At 55.9% G+C, this 16,119-nt stretch overlaps 1 protein-coding gene across 1 annotated transcript; it reads right to left on the minus strand.

Annotated features, from left to right (window-relative positions):
• Window positions 1–3,241: 3,241 nt before the first annotated feature.
• Window positions 3,242–16,062, minus strand: PRCD (photoreceptor disc component). The gene is made up of 6 exons (XM_057317708.1): window positions 13,898–16,062; window positions 13,555–13,623; window positions 11,455–11,535; window positions 8,090–11,057; window positions 7,082–7,151; window positions 3,242–6,515 (listed from the first exon to the last, which is right to left on the minus strand). Exons 1-3 carry the CDS (start codon window positions 13,969–13,971, stop codon window positions 11,514–11,516), a joined length of 165 nt encoding a protein of 54 aa, XP_057173691.1. The 5' UTR covers window positions 13,972–16,062; the 3' UTR covers window positions 3,242–6,515; window positions 7,082–7,151; window positions 8,090–11,057; window positions 11,455–11,513.
• Between the last annotated feature and the right edge of the window lie 57 nt (window positions 16,063–16,119).

Consider the following 16,119-nt stretch of genomic DNA (forward strand, 5'->3'; position numbering starts at 1 on the left):
TGGTGGGTAGCGTTAGAGAAAGGGCGGAAGATTCCCGGGGGACTGTCAGGCGTCCCGCTCCGCTGCCCTTCAAGTTGGGGCGAGGGCGGAGAGGCCCGGGCGGCAGGGGGCGCCCGCGAGCTGCGTCTCCGAACGACTCTGCGCCTACCCGCCGGTGGCTTTAATTCCCACCAGGGAAAAAATAAACTCAGAGAAGAGCAGGGGATGGTGTGTAGCAACCACCGCTCCTTCTGACCGTTATTCTTCAGGCAAACACTCACTAGTCAGAGCCAGAATTTACACCTATTTGGAAACTAGTTTAAATTTGCAAGACCGGAAAGCCTTTTCTGCATTAGCCTCCCCCCATTCTCATCAACCTTTTAGCGATGATCTCAGTGGCATTTAGTCTGGATTGTGTTATTCTGTATGTGGTCATAGGTCCCAGGTGCTTATTACCAATGCCACATTTGTTTATGTTTGCCTACCTTAATTTGATTGTAAGCTCTTCAAGGCAGGAGACGTCTGTCTCTCTTTTTTAAAGATTTATTTATTTATTTTAGAGCGCGCACAGCAGGAGGAGGGAATCTCAAGCCGACTCCCTGTTGATCGAGGAGCCCACCCCAGGGCTCCATGCCACTACTCCTCATGAACTGAGGGGAAATCAAGAGTCCACCCAGGTGCCCCAGGAATCATCTCTTTTAATTATTTTTATTTTCTTTTTAATTCCGTCATAGTGCCTGGTTGGTATTCTGCTGCCTCTGCTTGCAGACCATACTCAACAGATAATCATGGACTCACTTAGCAGTAACTTCTATCTTGTAAAATTGGCCCTTAAGTTTCTCTGTCTTGAAGACACTGTTTTGTGTAAACCCGAAAGGGGGAATGGGTTCTCTCCCTGTACACCAAGTTCCTTTCATTTCAGACTTGGAGAGGGAGTTTTTTGTTTTGTTAAGATTTTATTTATTTATTTGAGAGAGAGAGGGAGAGGGAGGGCACCTAAGGAGAGGGAGAAGCAGACTCCCCACTGAACAGGGAGCCCGATGCAGGGCTCCATCCCAGGACCCTGAGATCATGACCTGACCTGAAGGCAGATGCTTCGCCGACTGAGCCACCCAGGCGCCCTTGGAGAGGGAGTTTAAGTGTGGAAGTTCCAAAAGCTGCGGGTATGCAGACGAGCGACCCACTGCAGGTGAACAATAGCGAGAGTGGATACCTCGTAGCGCTATGTGCCGTCCACTCGTGGAGCACGGGACATGCCTTGATTGGTTTAATGTGCACCGTGGCCCTGTGAAGGGCACCATCACTACCCTCATTTCACAGATGAGGGAATGCAAGCATTGAGCGATGAAGTAACTTTCCCAAATTCACGCAAGTGGTGATTGCTGGAGTTGGGGTGTGAGCCCAGCCCACAGAGTCCGTGCTTTCACCACTAAGCTGTACTGCACCGTGTGTATCTATACGTCAGTCTTATTATAGGGCTTCTGGTTGCAGGAGAGAGGAGCAAAGAGGGGTTTTGTGCATTTGCAGGGGTGGTTAGGGATGAAATCACTCGGGGGAATGATGGGCACCTATTCCGTGGTTTTGAGCCACTTTATGGCAGGAAGGGTGAGGAGGAGAGGCTGCAGGGGCTGATGGGTGCAAGACTGTGGGGCTCTGGGCTCTAGCAAGGCCGTCTTGAGTCCTGGACTGGTTGCCACCTCGTGCGTCCACAGTGTAGACTTCACACCCGACAGGACACAGCAGAAGAGCAGCAGGCTCCCAGCAGATGGGGTGTCGCGGGCGCTGGGCAGCAGCCAAGAGGCCAGAGCAAAATGCAATGAGAGGGCTTGTGCCTGTGCCCCTGTTGGGCACGCTGCCTGGGCAGGCCAGAAATCCATGGGAAAGATGGGGCGCCTGGGCAGCTCAGGCGGCTAAGCGTCTCCCTTCAGCTCAGGTCATGATCTCAGGGTTCTGGGATGGAGCCCCAAATTGGGCTCCTTGCTCAGCAGGGAGTCTGCTTCTCCATCTCCCTCTGCCCCTCCCCTCCTGCTCCTGTGTGCACGCACTTGTGCTCTCGCTCTCTCTCCCTCAAATAAAAAATCTTAAAAAAAAAAAAAATCAGTGGGAAAGATGACAAAGAACGCATCAGATTTCTGAATGAGCAGGCAGGGGTTCAGAGCTGTCAAGACCAAAGCGTTAAATGTTGTGATTTCTTTCTTTTATTTTTAAGTAGGATCCACACCCAACATTGGGCTTGAACTCACGAGATTAAGAGTCTCGTGCTCCACTGACTAAGCCAGCCAGGCGCCCCGAGGTCTGGGATGCTTGAGTTTTACGTGCAGGGGAATTACGATGTAGCCGTTATTCAAGGCTAGTATGGATCTGTGTTTACTGATATGGGCAGAATCACACAGTCTAGTGGTCAGCGACAGAAGTAGAACACAGGCTGAGCAGGGCCAAGGTCCTCGGTGCGGTTCAAGGGCCTTGGCTCTGAGCACAGAGGTGAATCTAGTCATTTGGCCGGCTGTGTTCGGGTGGTTAAGCTCATTGGTTTCCATGCACTGATAGGATTTCAGATATGGTATCTGAAACCCACATTAACAGGAAACCGGGATATTTGGAATATTGAGGTTAATTTCTTAACCTGGAAAGGAAGCTCTACTCTCATTAATAAGAACAGGAAAGTGGGTAGGGATATCCCAAGCAGTTGGCTGCTTGCATCGGAACAGTTGACCGGTGATTCACAGGGGGTTCATCTCCGTGGCAGCCCACAGCCGCTCTTCCTCTGTCTCACAAACAGAACAAAGCTACCGGCTTACTCTGTCCTCACTGGAGGCAGGCTCCTCCCCAGCCCTAAGGGCGAATCTTGATGAGTCTGCACCAGACCCTTAGGATCAATCTGTTCATTCTGCCAGGAATTCAGAAAAGGGTTTGTGATGCAATCATGCCAAGTTTGGGAAAACTTTTCTTGTTTTTAAAAACAACAGCTTCTCTTCTGGCTTTGGCATGCTGTGAAGATAGTATGCTTGAGGCGGTGGCAGCCTTCTTGCATCCGTGAGGCTTGGTCCAAAGCCAGAGCCTAAGGTCTGACGTGGCAGAGCGGAAACAAAGGAAAGAGAGTCTTCATGATGAACTGCCGAAATACCAGTCCTGGAGCCCCGTACCTTCAGACCTTTTGTTTTGACTCAGAGACACATATTTTTAATATTTTAATATTTCTGAATGCGAGGAGCGTCTTACAAGCAAAGGCATGTTAGTTTCAGTGAAACACAGAATGAGAGGGTTTTTTTTTTTAACATTTATTTATTTTAGAGACGGGAGAAGGGGTGGAAGGAGAGGGAGAGAGAATCCCAAGCAGACTCCCTGCTGAGTGCAGACCCCCCCCCCCAACTCTGGGCTCAGTCAGACGACCCTGAGATCATGATCCCAGCCAAAACCAAGAGTCGGGTGCTTAACCGACTGCACCACCAGGTGCCCCAGAATGTGAGATGTAAAAAAGAAATCTCCTTACTATTTGAAGCACCCTAAGTTGGGTGTTCTGTTAGAGTCACAGTCATCCTAAATGATACGATCCACATGTCCCAAATCCTTTTCGTGTCATTATAATTCTGAAAGAACAGGTCATGGTAAAATAAAACGAATGAGCTGACATGGGCACGTCACCTTTCTGAAAACACAGAAGCTACTGTCTATTAAGTATTTGCTCCCGGCCAGGCTCTGCTCGAAGCACCTTCCTTTTAAAAACCAACGTACTGAGGCCGGACTGATATACAAAAAAGCTGTAGCGGCTCAGACTAGATGGGTCTGAGCACATCGCACGTACTGTCCCTTCGTTCTCCCATCTGCCCTCTTACGATCACCCCCCTTTTGCAACCAAAGAAGCCAAAGGGCAGCAAGGTGAAAGTGATCAGTAAGTGGGAGCATTGAGATCTGACCTCAGACAGTCCAGCCTCAAAGCCTGTGATGCTCACCGCTGTGCAGAGTTTCCCGGAAGAACACACGATGACAGTGGGACACATTTTGCTTCACTCCGGCGCCTGACTTCAGCCAGCCAGAAAGCCCAGCATAAAAGCACGAAGGGTTTTGTTTTCTTCCCCCCGCCCCCCGCCCCGGGATTTCTCAGGACCACAAAAGCTTGCTACAAATGGTGTTCAGCAGAAACCTGGGATCGTGGAACACGGCTTTAACCTTCTGGAGTAGGAGAAATGTCCCAAGGCATAGCCCATTTGCTGAGAAGCGGCGACCTTGGCATTGCACGGGGTGGTTCCCTGTGTTTGGCCTGCTCTGCAGAGCTGTTGCCTCTTGTAAAATTATTGCTTAATGGGTTCTTCAAAAATAAGTGAATGTGAAGAACACATAATATCCTGTTGACCTCTTCTGCTCGTTTCGGGACACGTCGCTCCACTCCCAGGAACCCTGCCTTCCCACGAGTGTTGCCCAGCCTTTGCTCATATTGTTTGCTCCCTTTGCCTTGAAATTTCCTACGCCTCCTCCCCTCCTCTGCTGAGCAAATTCCAGCTCCTATGTCAATACTTCCTCGGCAAAGTCTCACCTGCGAAGGCGCCGGGGTCCCGAGCTCTCGGCTGGGTGTTCTGCCGCAGGCTGGTGAAGCCCACGCTCAGCGCCCAGGCAGGCTCGGAGCGGGTCCCAGCCCAGCTGATTCTAGCCGAGTAACGCTGCACGACCACCGCCCCTCCGTCCCAGCCTCTCTTCTTATCTGGACGTTTAGAACCGCGCACGCACAGCACCTCCACGGGCCCGGCACGAGGGAGCACTTCATACACAGAACCCTTGTTATTTGAGCACACTTCTTAGGGGACTCACTGTCTTCTGATGATTTGTTTTCACATCTGGCTTTTCCACTAGACTGTGAGCAAGACAAGAATCAGGTCTTCATTCCTGGTTTTGTTTTTTTTTTTTAAACTCTTCCCGTCATCTGTATTGAGGTATAATTTACATACAATAAAATGCATGCATTTCACATATACGACTCCATAGTCCAATCAGTGATAGGCCCATCTAACCACAACCCGAGTCAGGATTTAGAACATCTCTGTCACCCTGAGGGGCACCTTCCTGCTATTTCCCAGTGTCCATATCCAGCCCTGGCCCCAGGCAACCACTGATCTGCTTTCTGCCATTACAGATTAGTTCTGCCTGTTCTAGAAACTCCTTTAATTGGATTCGTACAGTAGGTGCTTTTCGGGGTCTGGCTTCTCTCAGTGCCCCATGTTGTGGTTCACACAGTGGCTCATTTCCTTTTAATTGCTGAATAGTACTCTGCAGTGTGAATACGCTGCCCCCTTTCCTACCCCCTCACCCGTGGACGGTATTTGGGTTGTTTCCAGTTTGGAGCCATTATTAATAACACTGCCGCGAACTTCTCTGTACAAATCTTTGCGTGGACCTATGGGTTCGTTCCTCTTGGATAACTGCCTAAGAAACTGCCAGACTAGTTTCCCAGCAGTGTATTAGTACAGAGCTACGGTTGTTCACCAACGCCTCTTACGGTCTGTCTGTCAGCCTTTCTGGGGAGTGTGCAGTATGTCTCGTTGTGGTTTTCATTCACATTTCCTTGATGACTTAGGATGTCATGTATCTTTTTAGGGGTTTATTGGCCATATGTATACTTTCTTCCGAAGTGTCTATTAAAATCCTCCCCCCTTTTTGTTGAGCTGTCTTCCTATTACTGAGTTGTAAAAGTTCTTTATATATTCTGGATACTGGTCCTTTCTCAGATTTTTGCTTGGCAGATATTTTCTTCCAGGCTTTCCAAGAATTTCGATAAAGTCCAATTTATCTTTTTCTTTTATGGTTACTGCTTTTTGTATTCTCTCAAAAGGACTCTTCTTTCTCCACCCATCACCTTCGTGGCGTCTGTTTTGGGGACCCCATTGATCTGTGCGTCTATCCTTGGGAACGGCACGCTGTCCTGAGCTCTGGTCTTGTCTCCTCACCTGAACGAGACCACTGTAGTCTGCTGGGGTTCCCCGCCCCACGCCACAGGCAGGGACCTGTGTGAGGCAGACGCTGAGGGGGCCAGGGGTCACCATCTTGTGTGGTGCCTGTTGTCAAATGTCTGTTTTTCTATCTTGCCCAGTTTTCTGGTTCTTTGTGGCAGGAAGCCTTACTTCATTTCTGTACCCACAGGGGCTCCACCCACGCTTGCCAAGGGGGCGAGTCACTGTCAGCACCTCTAAACACAGTCCATTGTAGCCTGTTTCGCCCGGGAGAATCTGGAAGGGCCCCCAGAGGTCAAATGGTCCATCCCCTATATTTTACCAGACCACTCTTCTTCTGAGGGTAGTCAACGGGTCCCACCCATCCTCAGCACCAGCCCACTTGGGTTCCACATTGCCGGTTAAATGGGAGACTGAGGTCCAGAGAAGGAAAGGTCATGTGACCAGGCAGCAGCCGAGCGGGCACACCCGGGCTTCCTTGGCTAGGATCTTTCTGTTGTTCTTGCTGGCAGGTCAGGCACCATCCCTTCCATCGCCGTCTGACTCCAGCACCTACCACAGAGTGTGTCTGTCGTCTCAGGCTCCCGATACACGCACCTTAAATAAATGACCAAGGAAGAAATGAAATCATTTCTTTGAAATGCTCCGTTCTCCTGGCTTCTGCAAACGTTATTAAACCTGTGTGTGCCCGTGTGTGTGTGTGTGTGTGTGTGTGTGCATTCGCATGGACACAGGACCGGGGCCATTCCTATCCAGGCCCAGAGGCCATAATCTATCAGAAAATCTTTATATTTGGTTTTAATTTTCTCAGCCACCCTCTCATCTTAATTCCCACTAGGGGGCACGTGTATCCCACAGAGAGGGTCCCTGGTCGTCCTTAGGTACAAGGACTGGTTTCCAGCTGAAGTCAGCAGGTCCCTCTTGGAGCCACCTCCTTGAAAACCTGCACCCTCCCCCTGTAAAAACAAACAACAAAGCCTTCCTCCTCAAGCTGCCCCCCTCCGGCTGGGCTGCTGGCTACCACCCTCTCCTACCCCCAGGGCTCTGCCCCTGAGAGCCGAGTGACCATGGCGACAAGCTCGATGATGTCTGTCACCCCGGCTAGGGGCCACTGCTTCCTCCCTGAGGGGCAGGACAGATCGTGGAAAGGCAGCTCTCCTCACCCCCCTCAGTCGGCAGGCCAGGACTGGCCTTTCGGGTCCCAGAGTCTGGTCTGGCCTCGAATGTCAGTTCCTGCAGCGTGAGCAGTGGGAAAATCAGCGGGCGGGGTCCACAGCTCTCATTCCTGAGCCCTGGTGGACCGGTCACACCCAGGACGTCCTCGAGCCCCAGCTCTAGACTCAAGTCCTCTGTGCCCCGACACCTTCCCAGGCTTTGGCACCGCATTGCCCGCGCACACGTCCTGGCTTCACTACTCGCTGTGGGTGACCTTGAGCAAGCTCTGCGAACTTGACTCTCCTTATTGGGTAAATGAGGATGACGACAGTTCCTGCCCCATCAATGCGACAATGCGTATAAGTAAAGCACTTGGCACAGCCCTAGCACAGAAGCGTTTGAGACACATTAGCCATTATTAATAATATTAGTAGTATCATTATATGACTGTAAACCTTGGCCATTTCCCTTCTTTCGAGGCTCATGAAGAAGCGTTCCTTCCCTCTAGCTCAAGGTCTCAGGCTTCTTCCTAACTGAGGTCCCGCAAAGGGTCCCTTGGGAACCCGTGGGACCAGTCCTTGTGCCGCGACGCCCGCCTCATCTTGGACCAGGGCCTCTGCTAGACGCCCGCGCCCGGGACCATCCTGCCCGCATCCCCACAACCACACGTTTGGGCTGGGTGGGGGTACTCCCCGTGGTGGCATCTGCCCCCTAGGGTGACATAGGACAGCGGCGGCTGATGCAGCTGCTCTGTCTGCTTTCCCTGCTCCCCCCCCGACCCCCACGCCCACCCCCACCATCTCATTTGCTCTCTGGCCATGTTCCAATCTCCAGGAGAGACTGGCAGCTGCCCCGAGTCTCAGCCACAAAAGTAACAGACAACAGCACCTCCCTGCTCCCGGCTGCCGCACTTGGCCACCCTGCCGCTCAGAGCAGCCTTTTCCCTGTCACTCAGGCTCCAAGCAGCAGAGACATTAGCATTCAGACAGAGGAGGGAAAAACATCAGGGCCATCACCTCCTGTCTTCTCTAGGAGCTGAGATCCGTGCGGGGAAGCAGAGCCAGTTGGAGGGAAGGTGTCCGGGTCAGGCTTCCCACTGGAGGTTGGGACAGGGTTGCAGGCACCCAGAGGCAACAGTGGTGTGCCTGGTCCAGTCCACGGGGCTGCCAGGTCCTACCAGGTGCCCAGTGCTGGGCTGGGCTCTGGCTTGTTTCAGAACTGCCCATCGCCCCGTTGTTGTGCATGTGGGAAGACAGGGCAGGAAGGGCCACGGGGTGAGGGGGGGAAGGGCTAGCTGTTCTGAACCTACTCTTGTCGCAAAGTGACGTGTTATTCAGTAGTTAACACCGTCCCCCGGGCTCAGATATACTGAGCGCTTACTAAGGGCGCTAAGCACTTTAGACACGTTATCTAATTTAACCCTTACAACAACTCCGACAGGTTTGCTGTTATCCTCCTCTTAGGAGAAACCCCAGGGAGGGACGTTCAGTAACAGCCCAAGGCCACAGAACTGGGAGGTGATGGTGGAGTCAGGATTCAGATCCGGTGCTCTGAGCCCGGACTCCTCGCTCTTAGATTCTGCGTTCATATTTCCTGAGAGCCAGCACCCCCCAGGCTAGGGATGCACCAGCTCTCAGTCTCTCTGCTGTCTCTCTGGTTGCCCTTAATCCCTTTCCTCCTATTATGGTCAGTCTGCCAAGCCCCTGGGCTTTCCTGCTCCCATTCCCAAGCAGCAGCTCTTTCCAAGGAAGTGGGGTGGGGGGAAGGATGCAGCCTCTTGGCGACATTGGGTGCACCCCCTACGAAGGGAGCTAGTGGCTGAGGAAGGAGCGCCCCGGCCCCGGCCCCGGCAGCCTTCTCTAGAGGAGCGCTCGGCTGAGGGTGGGCACTCCCCGCAGCAGGAGAGGAGCTGCAAATGTGCAGGGCGTGCAGAGAGCCCAGGGGTGGGAGAGCCCCGGGGAATAAGAGAGAGCGTGGGCTGGGTGTGTGGGGAAGGTGTAAACACAATCTGCTCCCACCGAAGCCAGCCTGCTCCCTGGGGGAGAGGGCCCCTCCCTCCCAGCCCACATGGTACCCCAGCTGGTAGGGCCCGGGCAGCCGCCAAGGCCAGCCAACACACTCCCCCCATCCCCTCGCCTTCCCCCCCTTCATCGGGGACCGATGCCTGGAGGAGCCACCATCCCCTGAGAACAGCGCCGCGAAGGGGTGTCACTTTGTGGAGGTGTGTCTGGGCCGGCCGCCAGCTCCTGTCCAGCCAGGTGACCTTGGCCTGACAATTCCTCAGACCAGTGCAAGGAGACAGGCCACCTGGAAATGGCAGAGAGCAGAGCCGAGGCCGAAGTGACAGGAACATGGCAAATAGATTAGAGGATGAACACACAGGTAGGCTCGGAGACGCAGACTGGAGCCCCAGGAGTGGTGCCCTCTGGCCCTCAGTTTGACAGCCCTGTCACCAGGAAGGCCGTTGCCACACAGGAGGAAGACAGGCTGACAGGAGCTGAGACAGGTGGTCACGAACTTCTGGCCCGTGTCAAGTGGGCAGTGGGGCTCTGCCGTGGTTCCGGCCCAGAGCTCCTTCCCCTGGCGGGACCCTTCCTCTGCCTCCACCCCACCCTACTTCTAGAAGCTTCCACAGCACCGCCAGTCTCCCTGCACGATCAGCAGCCTCTCCCCCATGGCTTCAGTGTGGGTCCCCACTGTCTGCGGCATCTCACCCTTTCCTTCCCTCCTTCAGATGTGAAGTCAAGGCGACGACGGAAGGGCTGCTGTCTAAAGAACTCCCCGTCTCCTGCCGCCTGATGGCAGGGGCCAGCCAGACGGAGACCTCCCCCCCGCCCGCCCAGCCGTGGGGGCTGGATGGCGAGGAAGGGGGGCTGCACGTGCGGGAGGGGGCGGGGGGGGGCTTTGCAAGATGAATGGCTTCCAGACAGTCGGGAGCAGCTGCCTGCCAGTCTGTGCCTGGATCCCAGGGAGCAGAAGCGGAAATCTGCTTTGATCTCTGCTCTGGATCGGGCAGGATTGTGAAGAGAGAAATGGCAGAGCAGCTGGGGGCAGAGGAGGCCGCTGCGGTGCTGAGCAGTCAGCGCATTGACAAAACAAGTGTCATGCTTCTTCCCTTCCCACATGCTACTGCCCCTTTGGAACACACGCACGCATGCACACACGCGTGCCCGGAAGACACATTCGGGAGACAGGCTGGGAGATGCTTCGCTCCAGCTGCAGGCAGACATGTCACAGATCCAGCTGGCATTTCTTGCTGATAATTTCAGCAGAGCGGCCAGTGACAGGGGGAGTTCTGGGGACCGGGGAGAGGCACGTGCCACAGGAAGTGAGTGCCACCCTGGCACCCCGATGCCACACAGCCTAGGACCACAAGCTTTGGGGCTGCCAGGCCAGGGGAACCCCTCTTCTCACAGAGCAGCTGCAAACTTCCAGGAGAGACGACTGGGCCCTGGTGGTTAAGAGTGTGGGCAGCTCTGTGGCCTCCGTGCGAGGCTGGGGGGGAGTCCCCGTTAACTAGCTGGATGACACTGGACAAATTCATTAGCCTCTCTGTGTTTCCTCATTTCCAAAATGTGGGTAATAATATGCCCAGGCTCCTTGGGTTATTGCAAGGATTAAGTTAGGGAATGAATGAAAAGCCCTATCAGCAATTCCTGGGCTCGGCCCTGGGGCTCCCCGCTCCCTACCTGCTCCTCCTCTAGCCTGGGCTGCTGGGGCTGCCCCACAGTAGACCCCACCGGGTGCCTCTCTGGGCCTGCCTCGGATCATCATCAGGACCTCAGAGGAAGGGAGCCCAGCCCAGAGCAATGAGCGTCAGGAGGCCCCACCACCAGCGCCGGGGGCAAAGTGAGGACAGGTGGGTCCAGGTGCTCAAAGGGAGGGGTCTACCTTCTCGATGGCTGCTTTTCCCCATTCTCCTGCTTGCTGCTGCTGCTTCCACCACAGCATCCTTTGTGGGTGGGGGGCAAGCCAGGATGTAAACTAAAACGGAAAACCAAACCAGATTGGCACTTCCTCCCGTGCCAAGGCAGGGGCTTGCATTGCAGAATGGATGTTCCAGAATACCACCTTTCCCTCAGAAGTCCGTGGGAACTACCCTCGGGCCCCCAGCATGACCACCACCTCATCCCCAGGCCCAGAAAATGCTGTCGAGATCACACGTCATTCCCTTGAAACTAGTCCTTGCTCCGTGGCTGGGACCATAACAGGTTCAAGGTAGGAGCTGATGAAGTCCACCCCCCCTTATGCTCACCCTCCACCAATGACCACAGAGCTGAAGCCGGCCGGCTTTGCTCCCACGCGGCCAGGCCTTGCAGAGTCTTCCTTCCTGGTCCCCAGCCCAGCCCTCTACCCTCCAAGGCTCACAGCCCTGCCCTACCTGCCTCGGCCAGCTGGTCTCAGTTCCTGGGGCTGAGCTCCACCTGAAGAGGGGAGGACTTACCGCAGAGGCTCTTTCTCCCTAAACAGAAAAGCATGAGAGTCAGAGGATCGAAGGAGATGTCCTTCCCGAGCTTCCAGACTTCCTCTTCCTTCCGCCCCAGGCCTAGCGAGTCACCCCACTAATGAGGGGTAGGGGCAGCTGGGAAATCAGCTGGAATTTGTGACTGTGGAATCGGAGAGCAGAAATTTCACCCAGGCCAGCCTGTCAAGGCGGGAGGTGTTAGCCGCTTGGCTGATTTTTCCAGTTAACTGGGTCCCGAGGAGTTAACAGGAAACTGCTTCCTTCTGGCTAGACCACACGAGGCCAGGCCGATAGTCCAGATGCGGCTCTCTCCTCCTGATGGGGGTCTGGGCCCATTTCATGTGGAAGAGACAGACTGCCTGAAGTCAGGGACCTGTCTGTCCCCATCGGCCACAAATCGGATGGATGACCTTGAGCAAGTCACTTAGGCCTCCCCATCCCTCAGTTTCCTCCACCATTAACGGGAGATAGAAACATTTGTCTTGCCAACCCTCTGGGACTGTTACAACCTCCAAGCGAGTTAATACAGGAGACATGCCAGGGGAAGACTAGAACACTGGTCAAGAGCCAGGCGACAGCAGGAGAATAGCCAGCGTTTACTGAACACCTACTTCAGGCCAAGCGCTTTATGCAGATCTCACCTTGAACCTTACAAACACCCTGCACGGTCTGTTGCTAATCCTAGTTTACATATAAATAAAAAGATCAGGTAACTTTCCCCAAGTCTCTCAGTCAGTAAGTGGGGAAGTGGGGAGTCAGGACGGGGGACTCTGGCTGTACACCCCCAGACCCAAACTCAACCTGGAGGACCAGACATTGGAGGGCCTGCTCTGCGTGCGGCCCGGGACTCACCATTTCCCCTGGCAGCCCAGTTCACCAGCAGGACTCCTTGGGCACTAGTGTGACCATCTCAGCTAGCCTAGACGCCAAGGAAGGCCACGGCAGAAATGCCTGTTGCCAACACGTGCCCAGGGCTGCCCAGTAGGCCGTCTGACATTCAGAGCCTGAGGAACCCCAGCACCGAGGAGGAGTTAGGGGCCGTGCGCGGACAGAGACTCCCGTTCTCGTGCCTTGCTGGCCTCCGTGTGGCTGAGGGGCACTGCAGGGAGGGTCCCACACCCCAACAGAAAGAGACGGTGGGGTGTCCCAGCAGGCGAGCGTGCTGAGTGCTTAGCCATCTGAGCCCTGTGGGGAGACTCCCTCCGGCTGGGGCCCCCCGAACCCAAGGGCATCATGTTCTCTGTTTCACTAGGAGTGAGAGAAGGCTAGCAGATCTTTTGCAGGAGAGAATGTCACTTCTCACAGGACTCCCACACTAGGTGGGCCCAGAGGCACAAAAGAACATGCAAAACAGTACGTTCTTAATAAATATTCGTCGATTTTTCCATGTTTTTTGGGCGCAGGAGCCCCTATCATCAAAGAACACTGGTCACCTAGGGAAGGAAAAATCCAGAAGTTCCCCAAACTTCACCCCTTGTAAAGGCCACATGGTCTCAGCCTAGGGAAGAGTTAACTTTCTGGCCACTGGAGACAGCGTCCTGCCCGCAGGAGCTGCCCAGCCAATGGCACTCGGTGCTGATGATGTCATGCTCGTCCTGAGCCTCCTATTGGGGACTGGATGGCGAATCCTGCCAGCTGCTCCGGCAGAGGAGCCGCTGAGGCTGAGCGGGGGCAGCGGGAGCGGGGGAAGGGAAGGCGAGCCAAGCAACCAGCGCGGCTTCTGCCCCATCCCTCTCTCCAGTGCCCCTGCGCCTTCCGATAGGACCCTGGGGACCACCCCACAAGGCAGAGCAGCTGTGGTCCAGGGGAGAGGCTGGGGGCTCCCACTGCCACCCGGAGAAAACATTCAGCCTGCCCACCAGGCGCACAGGGGACAGGGTGGCTGGGGCGAGGGGCCAGCCTCCAGCGGGCACCCACATGCTCCTGTACGTCCCCAGGCATGGACAGGGACAGGGAGAGCGTCAGCTTCCTCGGACGCACCCTCCCTCCTCCACCCCTGACTCTCCTCTGCCTTACCTGCCTGAGGACTGGAGGTCTGTTTCCAGTCCGCTGCCCATACCGGCCCCGTCTGCTCCGCTGGGCTCTCTGCGGGCGGGAGGAACAGGCAGCAAGAGCTGTGGGCAGCGCCCAGGCCCAGACCCACCTGTCCTGCGGGACCTAGCCACGTTGGGCTGGGGTCCCGGGGGCCTCAGTGAAGAGCTGTAAGCTCCCCCTGCTCTCAGGGACTCCCTGCAAATCCGCCCCCCACAGCCTCCCAGGAGGCCCAGGCAGCCCCAGCCCACCTTCAGCTTGGCTCCCGCCCGGCAGAGTAGTTTCTCCCCCCTCCCCACCCAAGCCCACGGCCCAGTCAGTTTCTCACGGTTGGACCCGGTTGGCGAACCGGCGGCGCCAGAGCATGGCCAAGGTGCTGAGCAGGAAGAGGGTGGTGCACATGGCTCAGCGCCCCCATCCCCTCCCGGACCGGGTCTGCAGAAGAAGGCCAGAATGGCCCTGCCAGCTCTCACAAGCCACTGCAGTCTGTCCTGAGGTTCCTGCTGGCACGGGATTAGGAGGCTCAAGCTGATTAGTGGGGTCAGCAGACCTGACCTTGTGCAGACTGATTAACCTCGCTGGGCCCAGGTTGTCCCCCGCAGTGGCAGGATAAATCAAGCTGTCTGTTCTGGATGTCGATGTGACTGAGACCTGGGCCTGACCCCCAAGGGGCTTCTAGTCTAGACACATGCCCTGGCCAGTTACATGAAAGACCACAATAGAGAGACGTAGGTGTTGGAAATCACCTGCAGGGCACTTTGGAAGCCGCAAGCCTCAGGGAACACTTGGAAGAAGAGCTGGGGACATCAGGATTTGCAGGTGCTCAAGGAGGGTTGGGTCCCCAGGCAGAAGATTCTGCTGGGGGCTGCAGACGTGAAAGCACAGGACATGTCACAATGATGTCATGGGGAGGCATGGGGAGGGGAGGGGAGGAAGGGGGAAGAATATTAGATGATGAAGCCATAAAGACAAGGGAGGCCAGGGAGTGAAGGGTTGGCTAAGCCATTCAGTTCCCCCTTCTGGACAATCCTCTCCAGATGTTACTGATGACATACCCCCTTCCTTAAGAGACTGAATTGAAGTGTGCCTCGTGAAATAGGGACACGCACCCGCCTCTACAGTATACGCTGTACTCCTGGGCAGATACAGTCCTGCACCATGAACACACATAAGACTTGTAAAGGATGAGGTAAGACTAAACAGAAAGATTTCTCCTGCTTGCTTGCCCAGTGGAAACCTCCGGGCAGCCACTTGGAAGGGCACCGCTCTGGGGTTGCGTGTCTGATCAGAGGGCTTCAGGGAGGTGGGCGGGGGCGGAGTGCCCTGTCCTGGCCCAGGCAACCTGTGGTGCAGGCATGGGTCTGAGCATCCACCCTCTTCTATTCCCCAGAAGAAGGCACTAGATTTTCCTTCCCTCAAAGGAGATGGAGGCAGCTTCAAGGGGGCTCCCGCCCAGGATTGCAGGGAGGTACCCAAATCCTGAGCTCCAGGGAGGACCAGAGCTGGGGCACCACCTGGGCTCTCTACTGTGAAATATGATTTTCAACATACCTACACCAAGGCTTAAGAGGAGAGCCCACCTCTCCTAATACTTGCAGTGGGACACAAAGTCTTGAGAAGGGCGGGATCACCAAGGAGAACTGGACACTGGCCTCGGGCTGGGGCTGGGAGTCAGAGGTGGGACCCTGCTGTCCCAGGTCTGAACAGTTGCTATGCAGGGTGGGGACCCTCTGGCTCTGAGGTCCAGCCCCCACCTCCAGTCCCGCAGCGCTTACACCTGGAGAAGCAGGGCCAGCGGGACAAGAATTTGTCCTCCTCCGTTCGCGGAACCGCTGCCTAATCGCAGCCTTGGCAGCTGAGATGTCTCCAGGGCCTGGGCCTCCCCAAGATTTCTTGACACCTTCCCCCCAGGACCTCTTTGCCCGGCCGGCTGCCTCTCCTATGGACTTTCCTCCACCAGGGCCGGAATTCGGGGCAGCGCCTGTTTTTTTGCCTGCCTGTGTCATTAATAAGCCACCCAGGGACTTTTTTCCGACGCCATGTGCATGTACCGAGTGGGGGGGGGGGGGCTGGCCGGAAGGAAAGGGGGCCGGAGGCCTCCGGCGCTGAAGTTCGACAGCCGGCCCCCATCCCAGTAGCCGGGGATTCCAATAGGGAATTGGAGCAGGGAGGTGACCCCAGTCCTAAAGCCCCCGGAGCCTGGGGTCCGGAGCTCTGAGAGAGCTCTTGGGAGAAGCCGGGAGTGAGCGTGAGCTCAGCCGGGACCCCCGCACCAACCGCGGGGCTGCGTCCGCCCCCTCGGGCGGGCGGCCACGCCGCAAACGCCTGGGAGTGTTTGACTTTGAGTCAGTTCCCCGCCGCGTGAAGGGTGCACACACGCACACGGCCCGACACCGCCCGCAGCGGGAGCCGGGACACGGTGCCCCCCGACCCGCGCCCGCCCGGGCGCACTCCTGTGCGGCCCGCACAGCGGGGCGCCGCGTGACCGCCCCCTCCCCCCGAAGCCCCCCAGCACTCCCACCACACCTACGCCCCAGCCCCGCCCGGCGG

Source organism: Ursus arctos, unplaced genomic scaffold, assembly GCF_023065955.2.
Source record: "Ursus arctos isolate Adak ecotype North America unplaced genomic scaffold, UrsArc2.0 scaffold_24, whole genome shotgun sequence".
NCBI classification, from domain to species: Eukaryota; Metazoa; Chordata; class Mammalia; order Carnivora; family Ursidae; genus Ursus; species Ursus arctos.